General features: G+C 43.9%; 1 protein-coding gene across 2 annotated transcripts; it reads left to right on the plus strand.

The window, feature by feature from the left end:
- Nucleotides 1–3,727: 3,727 nt before the first annotated feature.
- PSMC5 (proteasome 26S subunit, ATPase 5) lies at nucleotides 3,728–17,680 on the plus strand. Of its 2 annotated transcripts, none has more exons than XM_077460166.1 (12): nucleotides 3,728–3,884; nucleotides 5,874–5,945; nucleotides 6,751–6,820; nucleotides 9,826–9,923; nucleotides 10,012–10,068; nucleotides 10,149–10,379; nucleotides 10,456–10,582; nucleotides 10,906–11,096; nucleotides 11,615–11,713; nucleotides 14,273–14,383; nucleotides 15,371–15,457; nucleotides 16,522–17,680. In XM_077460166.1, the coding sequence occupies exons 1-12, from the start codon at nucleotides 3,837–3,839 to the stop codon at nucleotides 16,573–16,575; spliced, it is 1,245 nt and encodes a 414-aa protein (XP_077316292.1). In that variant the 5' UTR covers nucleotides 3,728–3,836; the 3' UTR covers nucleotides 16,576–17,680. The 2 variants fall into 2 exon arrangements, with proteins under 2 accessions (XP_077316292.1, XP_077316291.1); XM_077460165.1 differs by having other exon boundaries at nucleotides 3,758–3,890.
- Nucleotides 17,681–22,313: the final 4,633 nt, after the last annotated feature.

Below are 22,313 nucleotides of genomic sequence, written 5' to 3' on the forward strand. Positions count from 1 at the left end.
CACTGACAGGGGGGACACATTTTTTATTCAGGCAGGCAAAGCAGGGGGCAGGTGGGCACTGGCAGGGGGCAGGTGGGCACTGGCAGGGCTGGCCGTGATCGGGACTGATGTCTCGATCACGGCCGCCGGTGATCGGCTTTTTTTTTCTCCTCGCGCTGTCAGCGCGAGGAGGAATAATAGCTGATTACTGGCTCCGTTATATCACATGATCAGCTGTCATTGGATGACAGCTGATCACGTGATAAGGGGTCGGGATCGACCCCTTGCACGGATCGGTGATCAGGCGAGTCTCGTAGACTCGCCGATCATAGAGCACGCCGCGCGCGCCCCTCAGGGGGCGCGCAGGCCGCTCGTGCACGGGACTACGTCAATAGACGTTGTCCCGGAAAAGGAGATCCGCGCTGTAGCCGTCATTCGGCTATAGCGCGGGTCTCAAGTGGTTAAGTAAATTTTCACTTTGCCCATTCAGCAACAGTTTTGCTTTAAAGCTGCAGTGTAGCTAAACTAATGCCTCGTACACACGTAGCAGACTATCCGGCGGACTTAGTCTGGCGGACTTCCCGCCGGACTGTCCGCCGGACTTTTCGAACGAGCTACTTGCCCACACACGGCACTTTTTCAGCGTACTAAGTCCGCCGGACTATCCGCCGTACTTTTGAAATGAACGGACTCGCCCACACACGCGGAGGAAAGTCTGCGTCTCCAGGTAGCCGGGGCCAGCGAAGGAGGCGTCACTGGCCTCGTCACCTGGTATGGAATTAAAGGGGAACCCCTACGCCAAAAAATCGGCGTGGGCCCCCCCCAGTCCATATCAGACCCTTATCCGAGCACGCAACCCGGCCGGCCAGGAAAGGGGGTGGGGACGAGCGAGCGCCCCCCCCCCTCCTGAGCCGTACCAGGCCGCGTTCCCTCAACATGGGGGGTGCCTTGGGGAAGGGGGGGTCGCGCAGCCCCCCCACCCCAAAGCACCTTGTCCCCATGTTGATGAGGACAAGGGCCTCTTCCCGACAACCCTGGCCGTTGGTTGTCAGGGTCTGCGGGCGGGGAGCTTATCGGAAACCGGGAGCCCCCTACAATCACTTTAACTTCTCTTATTTGTTCTCATTTGGGTCTAATAAGTATACCATTGAAAGCATGTTATATTTTTTCGATAAGTAAAAAAACCCTGTTGGTCCTGTCAGAATTTCAGCTTTGTCCTGTGCACACATCCTGCGTTATTTCAAGGAGTCCTCAGTTCTTATCTTGGACGACAGAAGCCTTAAAGTGTTACTAAACCCACAATCAGCCTGTATATGCAGTAAAGCATGCTTGTTATACTCACTGTGGAACTAAAGGGGGTTAATCCTGTGTATTGTGTAAAAAAGCTGTTTGACACTGTCTTCTCTGATCCTCTCTTTTTTCCACAGTCCCCAAATCATCTCCTGATAGAACAGAGTCTTCTTGCTCAATTTGGTCTGTATTGCTAGAAAGTTGTTTTTTTATTATTATTATTTTTTATCTGCATTAATTACAGGGATGGACTACAGATTTACAAAGCCTTGCCATATACTTTAACCCCTTCGCAACCGCGCATTAGCCGAATGATGGCTACCGCATGGCCGCACTTTGCTGGGAGTCCATCATAGGATGTCCTCCTGTGCTTGTGCTCCCTGCGCACACGCTGCGATCGGTGGTCGCTGCATCCTTTGGACGTGGCTTATTACAGATCGTGGTAGAGAGCCAATCATGGTGGCTCTTTACCATCAGTGCTTTCTCATCAGTGTCTCCATTAGTGCCGCCTTATCAGTGGCCATCATTGCCGCCTATCATTGTCGCCTATCAGTGCTGGCCATCCGTGCCTCCTCATCAGTGTCTCCAACAGTGCCGTCTTATCAGTGTCTCCATCAGTGCCTCATTAGTGTCTCCATCAGTGCTGGCCATCAGTGCCTTCTCATCAGTGTCACTTTATCAGTGTCTCCATCAGTGCTGCCTTATCAGTGTCTCCATCAGTGCTGCCTTATCAGTGTCCCCATCAGTGCCGCCTTATCAATGTCTCCACCAGTGCCTATAATTGCCGTCTATCATTGTCGCCTATCAGTGCTGGCCATCAGTGCCTTCTCATCAGTGTCTCCATCAGTGCCACCTTATCAGTGTCTCCATCAGTGATGCCTTATCAGTGTCTCCATCAGTGCCACCTTATCAGTGTCTCCATCAGTGATGCCTTATCAGTGTCTCCATCAGTGCCACCTTATCAGTGTCTCCATCAGTGATGCCTTATCAGTGTCTCCATCAGTGCCTCCTCATTAGTGTCTCCATCAGTGCCTTCTCATCAGTGTCTCCATCAGTGCCACCTTATCAGTGTCTCCATCAGTGGCGCCTTATGAGTGGCCATCATTGCCGCCTATCATTGTCGCCTCTCAGTGCCATCCATCAGTGCTGGCCATCGGTGTCACCTCATCAGTGTCCATCAGTGCCACCTCAGCCGCCTTATCAGTGCCCCTCTGTGTAGCCTCATCCATGCACATCAGTGAAGGAGAAAAATTACTTATTTACAAAATGTTATAACCAAAACTAAGAAAACCTTTTTTTTTTTTTAAGGTTCTGTCTTTTTTTGTTTATTTAGGGAAAAAATCAGTGGTGATTAAATACCACCAAAAGAAAGCTTTATCTGTCGCACAGAATGATAAATATTTAGTTTGGGCATAGTGTAGCATGACCGCGCAATTGTCATTCAAAGTGTGACAGCGCTGAAACCCGAAAATTGGACTGGGCATGAGGGGGGTGAAGGTGCCCGGTAGGCAGGTGGTTAAGGTATAACCAAAGCCCAGACTTTTTTTGGAGGGATTTTTGGGATAGAGTAAAGAGGGATTACAACATCTGTCCAGTTTTTTATTGCTGTCTGTGTCCCCGTTAGGGAGATTCACCCTTTCTATCTGTCATATCACTATAAGTGACAGTAAATCTTCCAATGAGGATACTCATAGCTAACAACTGTCCCTGATTTAGAGGGACTGTCCCTGATTTGTTGCAATGTCCCTCTGTCCCTCATTCCTCCTGATTTGTCCTTCATTTTGGTCTGATCTGTATAGTTGCACATTTTATCTATCACAAAGTGTTTTCCGGTGCTAAACCTTTCATCTGATTTCTAAATTGCTGCATTTGTAAATCCAAAAAGCCGATATAAAGGAATATTAGTGGTAAAAAAAGCACTTGTGTGTTTAACCAATCTTGTTTTTTGTACAATTCCCCTTTAAAGGGGGTGTGGCAAGGGGTGTGTCCTATACCTGAATACTTTTTCTGATAGGTGTCCCTCATTCCCATCCTAAAAAGGTGGGAGAATACTGGTTCTGATGACACCCAGGAATTTCCTTAACGTGGGGGGGATTTCCTCTCACTTCCTGTTTTGGCTGTGGGACAGGAGATGAAGGTAAAAAAAAAAACCTGTGTTGAGACATAAATGTCAACAAAGAAACTGACGGGGATATAACAATCTCTGACACTATCCAAAATAGAAAAACAAGGTTTCCCTATAGTTCTACATGAAATGCTTGAATTTTTATAGATATATATAAATGGAAGGAGGACAGAGGGGTTGGAGGCTGACATGTCATACTAAACATCTGTATACAGTGAAGAGAACCCCTCTAGGGGCGCCACTGCACCTCCTCTTCTATCTGCAGAGAGCAGAGGGCGCTCTCGCTAGTTCCGCCTCCGTCCATAAGGGGGCGCTGTGTCAGCTTAGCGCTCCGGTGTGCTGTAGTGACATGTCTATGGCTCATGCCGGGAGGCCGGAAGTACGTCAGGAAGGGGACTCGTCGATTTCCCGCTTCCGGTCCTGAGTCACGGTGAAGCAGAGAATGGCTCCGCCGGGCGATTACAAGATGGTGGGGGAAGCGGTGGAGCAGGTGCGGGTAATATGCGGCTGTTTTGTTGCTTAGAGCGGTCATGTGTTGTTGTGTATCCTCCTCCCTGTCCGTAGCGGGCATGTCGTGTACCTGTGCCCGTGTACTCCCGGCTCACACTTCCCGGGGCCGGTTGGTCGCTGTGGGGACTACAGATCCCAGCAGTCGTGCCGGTCCTCACAGCACACCGAGACCTGTGCAGTTCATGTAGACGACCCCGGCTCACCCACATTCAGTGTGCATCAGAAATCATTCCCATTTATAGTCCTGAAATACGGGCTACACACGTTTTTGTTTTTAATGTTTTGTTACATCTCTGTGCTGCCGATCTCCTGCAGCCTCTTTACAGCCACTTCCTGTCTGCATACCCTCCGGGCTCCTGATGGTGACAACTCTGAACCATGCATGTATGAGATGGGCACTGGGAGGCTTCTTCTGAAGACCGGGTGGCAACACAGGGGAAGGGGACGGAGCGGTGTCACCCCGTAACAGGAAGTGCCTGAGCAAGAGGAGCCTTCATGGCAGGATCATCAGTTATTTTACCACCTGATGACTGGGCACTTTTATCCCCCTTCCTGCCCAGGCCGATATATTCAGCGCTGTCGCACTTAGACAATTGCGCGGTCATACAACACCCTACTCGCACATCACATTTTATCTTCCGTTGTTTTTTTTCCCACACAAATAGAGCTTTCTTTTGGCAATATTTAATCACCCCTGGCTTTTTTACTTTTGCTAAACAAACGAAAAAAGAGCAAAAATAGATTCCGTTATAAAATTTTACTAACGGGTCATTTTTCTCTTTCACTGATGTGTGCTGATTGGAGGCTTCTCTGATCACCAGGGTGCTGATTGGGGGCTGCATCGATCACTGGGGGGGGGGGGGGGGCTGCACCGATCACCGGGGCGCTGATTGGGGGCTGCACCGATCACCGGGGCGCTGATTGGGGGCTGCACCGATCACCGGGGCGCTGATTGGGGGCTGCACCGATCACCGGGACGCTGATTGGGGGCTGCACCGATCACCTTCTCTGATCATCGGGACGCTGATGATCAGTGCCCTAATTATCGGTGTAGATGTCTCCTTTCACACTTGCCGCTTACAGCATGAGAAAAGTACTGCCGATAACCAGTAAGTGTGATCACGTGGTAAAGGGCTGCAGTGATTGGCCCTTTACCCCAATCTGTGATCAGCTGTGTCCAAAGGACGTCAATTGAAGGTTGTTTGGCTATAATGCGGTCAGCAAGTGGTTAATGAATTTTGCAGATTTAAAAACATTGAGCATTACTTTTTGAAATATTAAAGAGTAACTAAAGCCAACTCTTCATTTTCGATAGCGTAAGAGAGACATAACCCATCTCAGTTAATTTTTTTTTTGCCATCTGTGTCCCATGGGGAGCTTTCCCTTCACTTCCTCTCCCATAGTGAAAACAGGAAGTGAGAGGAAATCCATCCAAAGGGAAGAGAATCCCTGGTTGTCACCAGAACTAGTGTCCCCATCAGAAGATTCCCGCTCTATTCCTGTTCTGTGGACAACCCCAAAATTTGTGACTTTCTTTCACTTTTAAAGATAATGGTAAACCAGACAAATAGGGTGAAGCTCCCTAACGGGGCACAGAAAATGATAAAAACTGACAGGTGTTCTAATCCCTTTCCACTTCATCCACAATGGGGGGGAAAAAAAAGAGTTTTGCCTTTGGTTATACTTTAAGTCCAATAAAAAAACTGATGAATCGTGGTATAGAATGCATGAAGGTAAAAAAATAACCTTCAGCTTTTACTGCCACTTCAATCTTATATCCCACAGTTATTTACAGCAGATATCCCGTTGTCTTTTTATTGCCCATGTGAGGTTTATTATCAATGTGATCTGCCAAAATAGGACAGAAGGGCTTTCCTTGTGTTTTATATGCCAGCAATAATTGTGCACAGTTTATTTATACACAAATGTTATACTGACCTACATTTTTATTTTTTTCTGTCTGTAACAGATGGATATGGACGAGTCACGTGGCGGCACTGGCTTACGCCAGTATTATTTGTCTAAAATTGAGGATCTCCAGGTAAGGTTCTTCAATTTCATATCATCATCCTAGATAGTAAGCAAAATTCTCAAGGAGAATATAGAAGAATTCTAAATCCCTTCTTTTGACCACAGTTTGTATTTTAATGTCACCTGTCATTGTCGGTGTGTATAAGTTACACGTTTTTTTTTTTTTTTTTTTAAAGGGGTTATAAGCATTCATGTTTTTTCACCTTAAAGCGGTTCTCGACCCTAAAGTGGAAGTTCCGCTCATCTAATCCCTCCCCCCCTCCGGTGCCACAATCGGCACCTTTCAGGGGGGAGGGGGGTGCAGTTACCTGGATAATCCAGTTATCTGCACACACTTCCGGGACAGACCGCCGCAGATGCCCCCCCCCCCCCCCCCCCCCCCCAGTTGTGTTCTGGGAAACACACAGTTCCCAGGACACAGCGGGGACCAGCGACTCGCGCATGCACAGTAGAGAACCGGGCAGTGAAGCTGCAGCGCTTCACTTCGCGATTCCCTGACAGAGGATGGCGGCGGGGGCAGCAGAGAGACGAGCGATCGCTAGTCATCTGCCGCCGACATCGCTGGACCCTGGGGCAGGTAAGTGTCAATTTATTAAAAGTCAGCAGCTGCAATATTTGTAGCTGCTGGCTTTTAATATTTTTTTTTAAGGTGCAGAACCACAGAGGGAAAAAAAGTCTTCAAAAGGAAAACTAATGCAGCCACCATGTTATTGAACTTCTGTTTTTTTTTTTTTTTTTGGATGGTAAGCTTTTGACTGCTTAGGCGTTTTTTTTTTAAGCCGCCTTTGTATAACCATGTTTTTTTTATTCTCTAGTTGGTTGTCAATGAAAAAAGTCAAAATTTAAGACGTCTTCAAGCTCAAAGAAATGAGTTGAATGCTAAAGGTAAACACAATATTTATTCCACATTTACCAGATATGACTCTGATTGGGGGCCTTTTTAATAAATGTATAAATTCCTAACAAGTCTAAAAAATGACATTCAAAAATAAACCTTTTATTGATGAAATGCAGTGTTTTAACTCCAGTCAAGTGATTATACCCTGGGATGGTTTCTCAGTCTGCCTGGGAGCGAGAATTTCATTTGCTGCAGGCAGGCTAGGAAATGTCATCTTTTTTGCTCAGTAATCAGTTGTGTTCTGTCAGGTCACCCAGTAATGTGACCTTGCTCTCACCCAGGATTGTCCTCTAAGAACACGACATCTGTTTGTAAAAAAAAATATTGGTATTTTGTGGCGGAGAGAACGCTGTTAGTGACAGTCCCTTGTGACCTAGAAAAGATGAGGTAAAATTGTCGTACCTTGAAGGGGGACCTATCAGACGCTCAGCAGAAAAAAAATGACACAACACTTACAATAATATAACACTTAATTTTTATTCATAAAATCCTCCTCCTGCTGCTCTAAAGTAAAATTGCAACAATATAAAATCTGCTTCTACAGTGCCTTTAAAGCATTCCTATCCCTTGAAATTTTCCACATTTTGGTCATGTTACAATCAAAAACATATTTCATGTGATAGACCAAGACAAAGTGGCACAGAATTGTGAAGTGGAAGATAAATGGTTTTCAAAATATTATTTATTTATTTACAAATAAATATCTGAAGTGTGGCGTACATTTGTATTCATCCACCTTTTTACTCTGATACCCCTAAGGCCTCTTTCACACGGGGCGGATCAGTAATGATCCGCCCCGTGAAGATCCGCTCGCTCAGTGGGGATCGCTCAGTTGTCCCCGCTGAGCCGGCTGCGGACAGGGCGTTCTCCGCACACTGTGCGGGGACCGCCCTGTCAGCTCTCCGCTCTCCTCTATGGGGATCGGATGAGCACGGATCGTGTGTCCGTGTTCATCCGATCCGCTCTGCAGACGGACAGAAAAATAGGATTTTCCTCCGTCTGCAGAATCGGACAGTTGCGGAGGCGGACAATAGCGGGTGTCTGCGGATGCTCATCTGCAGACACCTGCTATCCCATAGGGATGAATGTATGGCCCGTATTTCATCCGCAAACGGATGGAATACGGACATACCATCCGCATGTGTGAAAGGGGCCTAACTAAAATGGCTTTCAGAAGTCACCTAATTGGTAAACAGAGTCCACCTGTGTGTAATTTAATCTCTGTATAATTACAGCTTTTCTGTGAAGCCCTCTGAGGTTTGTTAGAAAACCTTTGTGAACAAACAGCATCATGAAAGCCAAGAAGACGTTTAAAGCAGGGTTAGCTTATATATCCAAAGCTTTGAACATCGCACGTAGCACTGTTCAATCCATTATCTGGAAATGGAAAGAGTATGGCACAAATGCAAATCTACCACTACATGGCCGTCCACCTAACCTGACAGGCCGGGCAAGGAGAACATTAATCAGAGAAGCAGCCAAGAGGCTCATGGTAACTCTGGATGAGCTGCAGAGATCCACAGCTCAGGTGGGAGAATCTGTCCACAGGACAACTATTAGTCGTGCACTCCACAAATCTGGCTTTTGTGGAAGAGTGACAAGAAGAAAGTCATCATGAAATATGGTGATGACAGCATCGTGTTGTGGGGATGCTTTTTTTTCACCAGGGACAGGGAAGCTGGTCAGAGTTGATGGATGGAGCCAAATACAGGGCAATCCTAGAAGAAAACCTGTTAGAGTCTGCAAAAGACTTGAGACTGGAGCGGAGGTTCACCATCTAGCTGCACAGACAGTGAAGGTTTTTTTTTATTCACCCTACTGCATACCATGCATTAAAGCGGAGTGCCGCCAATTTTTATTTTAAGTCCGCAGCTACAAATACTGCAGCTGCTAACTTTTTAAAATATGGACACTTGCCTGTCCACAGCGCCTGCAGTGTCAGCACCCAAAGCCGATCTGGCTCTCTGGTGGAGGCGTCACCATCTTCAGTAAGGGAAGCCTTGTGGCTTCACAGCCTGGTTCCCTACTGCACAGTCTCCAGAAGACAGCGGAGGAGGCGCCGGACATGGTGTAGATATCCGCAGGTACTGTGGCTATCTATCCCTGGAAGTGGGAGCAAATACCTGGATTAGACGGGTATCTGCTCCCCCTGAAAGGTACCAAATGTGACACCGGAGGGGTGCAGGATTCCAAAAAGCGGAAGTTACCTTTTTGGGTAGAACTCCACTTTAAGGTAAAAAAATCCTTTTAGCTTTAGGACCACTTTGACGTGACTGAGACAAAGCTGATGGATGTTAGGAGCCATTAGCTATTGGTCTTCAGAACCAAACTACAGCAGTTTCATTTAAAGATTTTGTCTTAGTGGAAGATTTTTCTCCCTTAGGCCGCGTACACACGGGCGGATTGTCTGTCCAACTTAGTCCGCTGAACAGTGTTTCAGCGGACAATCCGCTCGTGTGTGGGCTTCAGTGGACTTTTTCAGCGGACAATCTGAGGAACAAAGTCTTACGGAATTTCCGTAAGACAGTCCGTTCAAACTTGGTTTTGTCCGTCCAAACTTGGTTTCAGCGGACAGTCCGCTCGTGTGTAGGCAAGTTGGACGGACTAAGTATGGCGCATGCTCAGAAAGGATTTACACGGCCGAAGGTTGCATTGCAGTGTATAGGACGTCGTTTTTCTAGTCCCGTCGTACGTGCTGTACACGTCATCACGCACGCTTTCAGCGTACTGTCTGCTCATCGTATGTGGTCAAGTCCGTTCATGCAAATTTTGAACGGACTGTCTGTCGGATTGTCTGACGAACTTAGTTGGGCAGACAATCCGCCCGTGTGTACGCGGCCTTAAAGTGTCTGGCTGGTCTAAAATTCCACAGATATTTGCACTCTCCTGTTTTTATGTATAAGGGGCTATCTCAAAAACATGTTATACTTTCTAATATCGAGAAGACCCATGTTTTAAACTACTTGTATGCATTTTTTTTTTTTTTTTTTAGTACGTCTTCTGCGTGAAGAACTGCAGTTGCTTCAGGAACAGGGCTCCTATGTGGGCGAGGTGGTCAGGGCAATGGATAAAAAGAAGGTTCTGGTCAAGGTAAGCAGTTCAATCTTACCAGCCTAATTTTGGTCCTTTTTTTGTTATGTGAACTATCCATAAATCTGTCTGTATAATCTTCCTCTAGGTCCACCCAGAAGGGAAGTTTGTGGTGGATATTGATAAGAATATTGACATCAATGATGTGAGTATTTTAGATGGATCAAAATGATGGTTTGGTAACATCATATTTACTATATTATTGACCTCAGCCTCTCTCCATAGGTAACACCAAATTGCAGAGTAGCTCTGCGGAATGACAGTTACACCCTTCATAAGATTTTGCCCAACAAGGTGGACCCATTGGTGTCACTGATGATGGTTGAGAAAGTTCCAGACTCCACCTATGAAATGATTGGTGGCTTAGATAAGCAAATCAAAGAAATCAAGGAAGTTATTGAGCTGCCTGTTAAACATCCAGAGCTATTTGAGGCCCTGGGGATTGCCCAGCCTAAGGTTTGTTCTTTGTCCTAAAATTATAACATTTCCTTTTTGTTGTCGCTTTTTAAATCTTAACACTTTGTCCTTGCAGGGAGTGCTGCTTTATGGGCCACCTGGTACAGGGAAGACTCTGCTGGCCCGTGCAGTTGCTCATCATACAGACTGCACATTTATTCGTGTGTCAGGATCTGAACTTGTACAGAAGTTCATTGGAGAAGGTAAAAGAACAAATCCAACCACTGTGTCATATTTTTAAAGGGAACCTGTCAGCGCTTTTACCAAACTGCATGAATACATTCTCAATGTGTCATAATATGCAGCGATAGCATAATAAAATAAAAAGTATAATTAAGCTCCTGACGTGACATGGCTTGAATGAAGAGAAGATGGGGGGGAAAAAAAAAATATATTATAATAAAAAGGGGGCCATGTTTGATGAATCACTTGGACCTTTTTCTGCTGTCACTCTACTATGTTTCTATTGACTATCAGGCTAGTGTGTGGGCCTGTATACTAACCAATAATAATTGTACATCTGCAGGAGCCCGCATGGTGCGTGAACTCTTCGTAATGGCTCGTGAACATGCTCCCTCAATTATCTTCATGGATGAGATTGATTCTATTGGATCTTCGCGGTTAGAAGGAGGGTCTGGTGGTGATAGTGAGGTCCAGCGTACAATGCTTGAGCTGCTGAATCAGTTGGATGGCTTTGAGGCAACCAAGAACATTAAGGTAGATCACATAATGCACAGAGATAACAACGATCCCGAACAATTGTCCTTAAAGTGAATAGGTGCTTTGCCTACTGGTTCAAATCAATACACTCCTTCTTGGCCCCACATACTTTCCTTTCTTAAGGGGGTCTAAGTATACGCAGTTACTTGTTTTTGTTTATTTTTTTTATTTTTATTTTGTACTGCGTTCTATTTTTGGTTTTCTTGGAGCGCTACCTACAGGTGAAATCTGGTATTGTGAAACAATCTGAAAGTACAGTTGTTATTTGTGTCAGAAGTCACACCTTGTGGGCAGGCTTCAGTCTGTCAACAAAAACAGATTTGGGTGCCTGCTTTAGGTAGAGGCATTGGAAATTGGGGTCACCTGTGTTAATATATAGAAGATCCCAGTTAAACTTGGTGGGAAAATGTTAGATTTGTAAGGTAGTCAGCTGCGAGTATGTAACAGAAGCTTAAATGAGGTGCAAATGCATGTATTAACTATCATTATTTTAATCGCTGTTATTTGTTTCTTAGGTCATCATGGCAACAAACAGAATTGACATTTTGGACTCCGCTCTCCTGCGTCCTGGTCGTATTGATAGAAAAATTGAGTTCCCCCCTCCTAATGAGGAGGTAATTCGTTAAAGACTTGCTCATGTCTTCGTTTTAACGTTTTTTTAATCCCTCATTTTCATCTACTTGATTTTCTGTTTCATTTTATTTAGCATTTTCTTTCCCGTGTGATTTTTTATTTATTTTTTTCCTTCATTTCCTGGAAGATAATTTTTCTCGCATCAGACCTGTACTATTTATTTTATATATAGTTTATCTTTCAGTAATACAAAAGAACTGATATACAAATGTAAAGAAAAGCAGATCCTAGGGGGTACAGACTATAGTCCAGGGTATACAGGTCCATTGTATGATAAGACAAGGCCTAAAAGCTAAAGGTGCACAGGACATACAGTAGTAGTCGTTTGTAGTATGCGCAAAACGTACTCTTTTGATTCATCTTGAAGAGCCAAAATTAAAACAGTCCAGTGATGCAGTGAATAAGTAATTATCTCCTGTCTGCCCTACAAAACCAAACACTGGCAAAAATAATGGAAGGAACAAGAATGGGAATGGGGGCAATGCGATAATCCGGAAGCAGAAAGGGTACAAGAAGCCTACGATTTAAATATTACTAAAACTATAGATAATGACAGCCTTACGGATTCCTACCTACAGCGATGCATAAAATTGTTTATGGCTGGTTCTCTTTGGTAGTTATAAAGTGTGTTCAGGTTGCCCACTTTTCATAAAACTTGTCAAATCTGTCCTGACAGGTATGTACACATTCCTCTGCCTTCATGATGTCATTGACCTGTTTCATCCAATGCTCTATGGAGGGCATCTGTGTCCTTTTTCCAAAAGTTTGAAGTTAACCCCTTGGGAGTTTAGTAAATGAGGAATAATCATCATCATTTATTATTTTTTTTTTTTTTTATGCCCCAGTGAAGCTGGTGGTGACTTGAAGGAGAAATTGTACAGTAGTGATATTTGAAATCATTTTCCTAATTACAGCCCAGTACGGCCTTATTTTGGAACACTCACACCATATGTGCACACTAGACCCCTGCTGGCCACAAACTTGCCATCTATCTGAGACTGAGGGACACACTAGAGCTAACAGCTTTGGGACCCTATACAACCTTGTCATGAGTTTATAGTCACTCTTGTATTTGTGTACAAATAGAGGAGGTATGCACCAGTCTTGGCTCTTCTGAGAGTCTGTAAAATGACACCTGCGAATCTAAGACCGTGAGGGCGCTATGGTGGTTTAAAAGTTTATTAGTAGGGGATTGCATAGGGACTCAAAGGCGGTGAGAGAATCCACCACTCTAATGCCCCTCAGGTAAGTAATGTTGTAATTGCTGGTACCTCCCAGGCATCCATAGGGAACCTTCTATACACCTCTCTGACTTCCTCCAGTGGGCATCATTTACCACCCTACAGGAATTTGAGGCAAACTGTTTCACCATCAGTTGCTTATGTCCTGAAAAAAGACAGATTCACCTGGAGGGAACCAAAGGAGGCCACATAGTAGGAGGTGTGAAACTGGTGGGCAAGAGTCTTCCAGCTCATTAACGGAGTCCTAGAGTTTGGATAGTGAGAATAAAGGTGGTGTCCGAAAGGCCTTGAGGGGCATGAGTAAACTTAAGACTTTCCAACATTTTCTCCAGCATCACCCAGACTTTTTGAGTAACCCGATGCATGCAGCTAAGAATTCTGGTCAATGCTTCTGCTCTATAATAGTTCCTCAAATTGAGGAGGCCTAGCCCACCTTCAGATTTAGGATTTGGCACACTCCAGTTTAGGCTTTGCCTTTATGACAGGCAAAATACGTAAATGTCTGCCTAATGCCAATCTTCTTCACTTTTAATAAAGACTGTTAAAAATCGGTCTGCATGATATTGACAATGTTTAAGGAAGCGGTGAAGGGAACTTGGCAAAGTGTCCCATGACCATTGCCAGAACAGAATTTAAAATATTGCCTCTGCTCTTTGGGAACTGAAGTTCAGGTATAGCTGATTAATCAACAGCTCTACAGTCACATTGTTGGAAACTTGTAGGGTTATGTATGCTAGTAATGTACAGCAATGGTGCTACTCATGTGCCCAAGGAAAATGGTGAATGTTACTTTCCTTGCTTTTATTCCTTATGAAATGCTTACGACTTTCCATTCAGTTGAGCTTCATTGTTGCTGTTATTTATACTAGGCTATAAGCAGCCACACAGATTGAACCAGTTGTAGGCACAAGATTCCTTTATAGAAAAAGAGTTTGTCTCTGCAGAAGACTGACCCCCTCCTATGTAAGCTTATGCCTGGCTGTAATTTCCGGGTTTGTCTCAGTAGACAGTCTCTTTGGAATCAACAAGATAGGGGGAGACTCTACTTTTGAAATAAGGATAATCCTATTTATGTACTTGGGTCTTTTATGCAGTATTGGCACCACACTAACCCATCAGAATTTCTGATTTACATGAATGGTTTTCTGTAAAACAAATTAATTTTGCCTAGTGTTCAATCCCTTTAAGGGTTTTATTTCATTTTTTTTTAAGTGAGACGCTTTGGTTAATTAAAATTGCCACCATCTCACTCTGTGTATTGGCCATGACTGTTCTACAATGATCTATCCTTTCATGCAGGCACGTTTGGACATCCTCAAAATCCATTCCCGCAAAATGAATCTGACTCGCGGTATCAACCTGCGCAAGATTGCCGAATTGATGCCTGGCGCATCCGGGGCTGAGGTGAAGGTAAGCGTGCCCTTAATAAGTGGAGGGACTTGCAATGTACTGTGTGGAAGACAAACTTGGTGACGTGTCTTTGGGCTGGAACCCAGGTCCTTGTAAACAATAGATTAATAGGGAGCAGATGAATTTTTGTAGCACTAGTTGCTGCCTAGAGTCCCAGAATGGAGCTTGAGCACTGGAAACCAGATGTTGTTGTGCAATCATGTGCCCCCCCCCCCCCCCACACACCCCCCCCCTCCCCCCCACACCATTCTGTGTTCAACACCCATTCCCAAAACCACATTCTGAGAATCCCTTAATCTCAAATGCTAGTGGGAATTGAAAGCTTTTTATTCCAGTCCAAGTATTGCTGGGAGTTGTACAAAAAATTACTGTGTTCTCTTATAATTATTAACAGGCCAGATTCTCAGTGATTAAACGGAACCTCAGCAAGAATGACAGAACCCTTATATGTAGATATTAGAGCAGTACTGTGTCTGCTACATCAACAGTCATTATATAGTAGGCTATCTATCTAGTTAAGTGCCCCAAAATATTAATTTATGTAAAAAAGAAAAGATTGCAGACTCCCAGGCCTGGCTGCTCTGATGTCATTGTTGGCTAAAGAAAACAGGGCTAACTTGTGATGTCAGTTAGAACAGATTCTCTTTAGAGTCAATCTCGGCATATAAAGAATGCGAACTCCCTTGAGTCACTATAGTGCCTGGATGCAGGAAGCTACTTTTTTTTTTTTTTTTTTTTTTCTCGAGTTTCTGAAAGCAGCTATATTCACTCTAGGGACCATTGCCTATTCCCAAAAAATAGCTCCAAATGCTATTGGGAGATTAACTCTTCATTCCAGTACATCAGTAAAATGCCATTGTGCATAACAAAATGATTTGTCTGCCAGATAGTAGCTTAATTGTGCTAGGCTCACCTTTCAGGTTGTATTACAAAATGTGCGCCCTCATGATTCAGGTTGATCTGTGTAACATACTAATGTGATTCCAGGGTGTGTGTACGGAGGCTGGGATGTACGCACTACGGGAGAGGAGAGTACACGTCACACAAGAAGACTTTGAAATGGCGGTAGCAAAGGTAAGACTCCTGTTGTTATATTTGGAAATAAGTTTATCAGCGACTAACCAAACCATTTTGTCCATGAGTGCCTTATCCCTGGACAATATTCCATTGGCAGTAAACGGCTTTGTTCAGCAGCTTAGAAAAAGCTGTAGCAATAATGTGAATCCTACCAAGTGTTGTCATTAGTGGTATGTGCCTCATTGTATAAACAATATGCAAGGTCGTCCTCGTGCCCTCAGCATAAATTATGACCATTCCACAGAATTAATCTCCAATCCTCAATCTGTAAGAGCGGAGGGAGAGACTTCAGTTGTTCTGGACTGTAAATCTCTTGCCAGGTAGAGACATGGGTACTTTTAAAAAGAATAGGAAAGGCAAATAAAATTCTGCCTGTGGAAGGGAAATCGTAAAGTGGAGCTAACCCTTTTTTTTTGGGAGTTTATTTCTGCTTTAACATTTTACACGGTTCATAAAGGTCATTAGAGACCCTTGGATGAGGGTCCCTAATCTCCTGTCCTATTCCACCCCCCCGGACCTGTTTCTACCTGCTCTCCCTCCCCTCATAGTTCTGTTTTTGCTTTTCTTCACAACCCCCTTCCCTTCTCCACCATCTGCCTTCCCCCTCTGTCTTCTCTCTTCTCACCCTGACTCCTGTTACTCGCAGACTACCCTGAACAGGCCAGATCCGCTTGTGTGCAAAACCAACTCCACTCACACTACCTATAGTAGCCTATCTAGTTTCCTCAAACTTTCAAGCCCAATACCCTTAGTTGTATATATCCCATATGTTACCTTGCAAAATACTTCATGTGGGTTTAGCTGTCGTGAAGGGTTGTCCTTCTCCTTCCCTACACAACCTAGCTGGACATTTTGGGGTTTACCATACTCCCCTATAAAGTGCTATACTTCAGTCATTAATTGTTTTAATGTCATTGCTTTCCCTACTACTTTGTTATGGGCTGCGTCCCTACTAAATTGGTGCAATAGTGTAAACACTGTTTTACACCCTTTCTCGTTGGGGTTAATCCTCCTCCTCCTCCCCCCAAAACTATAACTAAAGCTTTCATTCTCTCTTTCAGGTGATGCAGAAAGACAGTGAAAAGAATATGTCTATAAAGAAACTATGGAAATAACAATATGATGGGCAAATCCTTGGAAGATGTCAGCAGTTCATTTTGTGTCTGTGTACAGCGGCTGCATTGTGATGGTGCAGCCTGGGTGAAACCTCACTTGAAGACTCCTGCCACCATACTGTAACATTCAAGCAGCCAGGGGGAGTTATTTTAATGAAAACCCATGGGAAATTTTGAATCCTATCTGTAGCTGATGGCAGCACTAGGGGGCACATTGTGGGGGTGGTTTATGCTATCAAATTTTGGCTTATTTAGATTTTTCACAAGTTTCCTTTTACCTACTTTTTTTTTTTTTTTTAAGGAATCTTGTATCAGTTTTTAAGCATTGATATAAGATTTGATTGGAAAAGTCAGTAATTTTCAGTCTCTGCTGCTGCTCCCCTTTTGTACCCCAGGAATCTTATTTAGGAAACCAATTGTGAGAGAAATATGCAGGCTGCCATTGTTGACTTGGGACAAGTATTCAGATAAGGACTCTTTGCTTCCCTGATCTGCATGTTTGTTCTGGGGCACTGACTCATGGAGGCTGATTTGAGAATCTTCACATAATATGTTGTCTGGATAGTCACTTCAGTTGTGCAGCCGCACAAAAAGCAAATTGTGTTTACTTGTTTTCATCTGCACATGATTGAGTAATTGAAGTGAAAAATCATACAATTTATTGTTTTGAAGCTCCTCAATTCCTTTAGTAAATCAGCCCAAATGTTTTGAAGCCAGAGGAGTCGGCATTACAGGATAAAAACTTAAATTTTCAGAAAAGGATAACAATGGCAGCCCCCCCTGTTATGAAAAGTTTACTTTAAGATAGGTGTCCATATGATCACTGTAGTGTAGATGGTAAGGATGTATGTAAGTGGGAATGGGTTTCAGTATTGTTCTTTTCAGTAATCGTTAAACTAAAAAATGGCATTTCTTTTTGTAACATTAATAACCACATTCTGTGATCTGTTTTTAATAAAGAACAGAACAAGTTAAAAAAAAAAAGACAAAAGCTTTTATTTGTTAACATTCAACAGTTTTTGCAAACAATTCTTTATTATACACATTTGGTCCCCACTCCCACAGCTATGTAAACTACACAACGTATTAAAGTCATAGATAAAAATATATTGTCATTATTTGTTGTACCTGCAGCCGTTTTGTGTCCTATGTCTACGTAATGTTACTTGTTCTGTGTGGCTGCACCAGAGGCCTTGACTTTACCTAGTCTGTTTTTTTTTTTTTTTTTCTTGGAAATTTTTTTTTTATTTTTTTTTTTCAGGGCTGACAATTGGTAGGAAAACGCATTAAAATGCCTGCTTATTGGAATGTTAACAAGGCACATTTTACAGGCTTTGTTAGAAGATCTCTCTTACATATTTAAATTATACTGCCAGTATTGGTCCTTGTTCACTGTTCTTGTTTGACAGTGATGGGGTAATTTTCCACAGGTTTATGCACCTATAAGCCGTGTCTACTTTAAGGCAACTACCTAGATAGCTGATTTCTTTTGTAGTTGACCTGTGAGGTTGCAAATTATGAAAACTGACATTTTTTTTATGATGGAAATACACCCAAGTACTCAAATCAGAGTGTACTCACACTAGGCAATCTATACTGTGCCTGAGAACATTTGACCCAAAGTCTAATTTGGTTGACTAATGTCCTCGCTCTTTATTGTGCCCTGGCCTTCTTAAGGAGGTGGGCTTGGGTACTTTACACAAACACTGTGATCGCTAACCACACCCGAGCATGGAAAGCTCAGTTTACTGGGCTTTACAGAGCACAGGAATTCCTGTGGTCTGACTAAACCACATACAAAAAAACTAAACAGTTATCACATTTGTCAAATTTCTAAGTGCCCGTTCACACAGGGGCGACGTGACTTGCAGCGCGTCTCACAGACGCGACCTGCACACGATTTCAGCGGCGACTTGCAAAATGACTTCTGTATAGAAGTCAATGCAAGTCGCCTGAAGTCGCCCCGAAAATACTACAGGAACCTTTTTCTAAGTCGGAGCGACTTGTGTCGCTCCTATTAGAACGGTTCCGTAGTACAGAACGGAGCGCGACTTGTCAGGCGGCTAAGTCGCCTGACAAGTCGCGGTAGTGTGAACCGGCACTTACTGTTTAAGAGATATCACTTATTGAACTTTCAGGAAGTCAGTTTTGTGACTCAAAAAATGCAGCCTGTATTCTGGGAGGTGTTAGAACAGTGATTGCATCATATCCTCTGCTCCCTCTAACTGTAATCGGCCTACATTTCCCATGAATACTTGGGATGGGAGTGAATGTGGGAGGTACACTAGGTCTGGGCATGTGAACTTGCCCACTTCAACATAAATCACGCCTCTTGTTCTGCAGCCAGCAAGCCATATATAACACATGGTATGATAGGTTACAGCCTTTATAAATACAAAGCAGTGCAGCGTGTCAGGGACCACCAGTGCCTCCTGACAGTCCCACCAGTGCAGAGCATGGATTATTATCCGTATACATACCCTTTAAATCTGCTAAATACATGCTAAGAGCACCTCCACTCTGCCTGCTAGCTCCATGCAGAGTGGGCATTCTCATCAGTAATGAGTTGTATGACACAGCGGGGATCTCTCACTGTGTCAGGTATAGTATACGAGAACACCGCTCGCTGATCTCCCACCTTTATGATTGACAGCGCACTGTGCCAGTAACGGCACAGTGCGTGGTCAATCATAAAGGCGTCAGGCTGGGCACCAGCAATCAATGTTCTCGTATGCTATACCTGACACAGTGTGAGATCCCCCTCTCTGCCCAGAGATAACAGGCAAGGGGCGGACCACCAAGCCCGAAAGAGGAGGACACCTCCTCCCTTGGTGGCACAGACTGTGGGCTGGGAGACCCCCTCTGTGACATAGAACTCCCTTCTTGGCTTTAAGAGGACTTACAAAGGGGGCATTGCCAGACTGCTGGCTGAGCTTAGGAGAGGGGCAGCGGTCTTACAAACAAGAAGTCAGCAGCCTATTACAGAGCTCAGAAGAACATGGATGGCAAAGTTGGTGAAGGTAGGAGATCAAGGACATGGGGAAAAAAAATTTGGCCGGAGTTTTGCTTTAAGCGTGCTCGGGCCCAGAGCTCAGGTCAACGGGGGACAATTGTTCCTAATGCGTATGATGTAAAACATAAAGTTGTATGAAACCTAGAACATTATACAATGCCTTGCAAAAGTATTCACCCCGCCTTGGCATTTTTCGTGGTTTGTTGCCTCACAACCTGGAATTAGCATGGATTGTTTCAGGTTTTACATCATTTAATTTACAGAACATGCCCACAATTTGGAAGGTGTGGGTGTTTTTTTTTTTTTTAATTGTGAAGCAAACAACAAATAGGACAAAATAACAGAAAAAGGTCAATGTGCATAACTATTCACCCCCCTAAAGTCAATACTTTGTAGAGCCACCTTTTGCGGCTATCACAGCTCCAAGTCGATTTGGATAAGTCTGCTTGCCACATCTTACCACTGGGATTTTTGCCCATTCCTCCTTGCAAAACTGCTCCAGCTCCCTCAAGTTGGATGGTTTGTGCTTGTGAACAGCAATCTTTAAGTCTGACTACAGATTTTCTATTGGATTGAGGTCTGGGCTTTGACTAGGCCATTCCAACACATTTACATGTTTCCCCTTAAACCACTCAAGTGTTGCTTTAGCAGTGTGTTTGGGGTCATTGTCCTTCTGGAAGGTGAACCGCCGTCCTAGCCTCAGAGCACCATCCATCTTTCCCTCAACTCTGATCAGTTTCCCAGTCCCGACTGCTGAAAAATCCACACAGCATGATGCTGCCACCACCATATTTTCCTGTGGGTATGGTGTTCTTTGGGTGATGTGATGTGTTGGGTTTGCGCCAGACATAGCGTTTTGATTGCCAAAAAGTTAAATTTTAGTCTCATCAGACCAGAGCACCTTCCTCCATACATTTTGGAAGTCTCGCACATGCCTTTTCGCAAACGCAAAATGTGCCATTTTGTTTTTTTGCTGAAAGTAATGGCTTTCTTCTGGCCACTCTGCCATAAAGCCCAACTCTATGGAGCGTACGGCTTTTTGTCGTCCTATGTACCGATACTCCAGTCTCTGCTGCGGAATTCTGAAGCTCCTCCAGGGTTACCTTAGGTCTCTGTGCTGCCTCTCTGATTAATGCCCTCCTAACCGGGTCCATGAATTTTGGTGTGGCAGGTTTAGCTGTTATGCCATGTTCTTTCCACTTGGTTATGATAGATTTGAGGGTGCTCCTAGGGATCATCAAAGATTTGGATATTTTTTTTTTATAACCTAACCCTGACTTGTACTTCTCAACAACATTGTCCCTTGTTTAGAGAGTTCTTTGGTCTTCATGGCAGTGTTTGGTTAGTGGTGACTCTTGCTTAGGTGTTGCAGCCTCTGGGGCCTTTCAAAAAGGTATGTATATGACAGATCATGTGACACTTAGATTGAACACAGGTGGACATCATTTCACTAATTACGTGACTTGTGAAGGTAATTGGTTGCACCAGAGCTTTTTATGGGTTCCATAACAAAGGGGGTGAATACATACGCACATACAAATCAGTTTTTTATTTCTGAAAAATAGTTTTATGTATATATTTTTCTAATTTTACTTCACCAACTTAGACTATTGTGTTCTGATCCATCACATATAATTCAGATTAAAAAAACAAACATTGAACTAAAGGCTGTAATGTAACAAAATAGGTAAAAAGCCAAGGGGGGTGAATACTTTTGCAAGGCACTGTATATTGCAGATTACCAATCCTTAAAGTAATTCTAAAAGTATTTTTTTGTCCATTTAAAATAACAAACATGATATACTTACCAGCTTTATACAATAGTTTTGCACATAACAGCCCCCCCCCCCCCCCCTTCTAAGTGCCCCTATAACAAGCCCTCCTCATGCACAGACTGACAGCAGGACTTACCCCCGTCAATGGCTGTGATTGACAACAGAACAGCAGGAGCCAATGAGGAGGGAGACAGCAGAGAGAGCCTCTGCTCTCTAGCCATTGCTGGATCAGGATCAAGCTTAAGTATAAGGGGCAGCTGGGGGGGGGGGGCTGCCTTTAGACCCCTTTCACACTGGGGCTGCATTAGCACTAAAGCGCCACTCGGTGTAGCGCTGTTTAAGCAGCGCTTTTCGGCCCTTAGCGGGGAGCTTTTAACCCCCAAAAAGTGGTTAAAAACTCCAGTTTTGTGGCGCTTTCAAAGTTATTTGAATGCGCTGCCCATTCATTCCAATGGGAAGGGGTGTTTTGGGAGCGCGCTGTATACAGCCCTGTTTTAAGCTCTGTGTGTATATAAAGCCTAAGGATAAAGTTTAGTATCACTTTAATGTGATATAAGATACAAACACTGGGGCTTTTAATTGATCCTGGCTTCACTATATAGGGCCATGTCACACAAGTGAACCGTGTAATAGTCTCTCCCTCTGCTGCTTGGCAACACATCACTTGTGTGACATCTGCTTTTCCAAGACATTATCGTCTTGGGGAAAAAAAAGAGAAGGTATGCGGGGGCAGCTTATTTAATGTTAGGTCAGTAACCTGCTAGGTAGTGAAACCAGAAATAAAAGATTACAGTTTCTGAAACCAGTATCTTTTAACCACTTCAGCCCCGGAAGCCCCCTTAATGACCAGAGCATTTTTTTTGCAATACAATTATTGCGTTGCTTTAACTGACCATTCTGCTTTTTTTTTGCGCTATAAACAAAAAATACCGACAATTTTGAAAAAAAAA

This window comes from Lithobates pipiens, unplaced genomic scaffold (genome assembly GCF_037356315.1).
Source record: "Lithobates pipiens isolate NorthernLeopardFrog02 unplaced genomic scaffold, aLitPip1_a1.2 Scaffold_28, whole genome shotgun sequence".
NCBI lineage: Eukaryota > Metazoa > Chordata > Amphibia > Anura > Ranidae > Lithobates > Lithobates pipiens.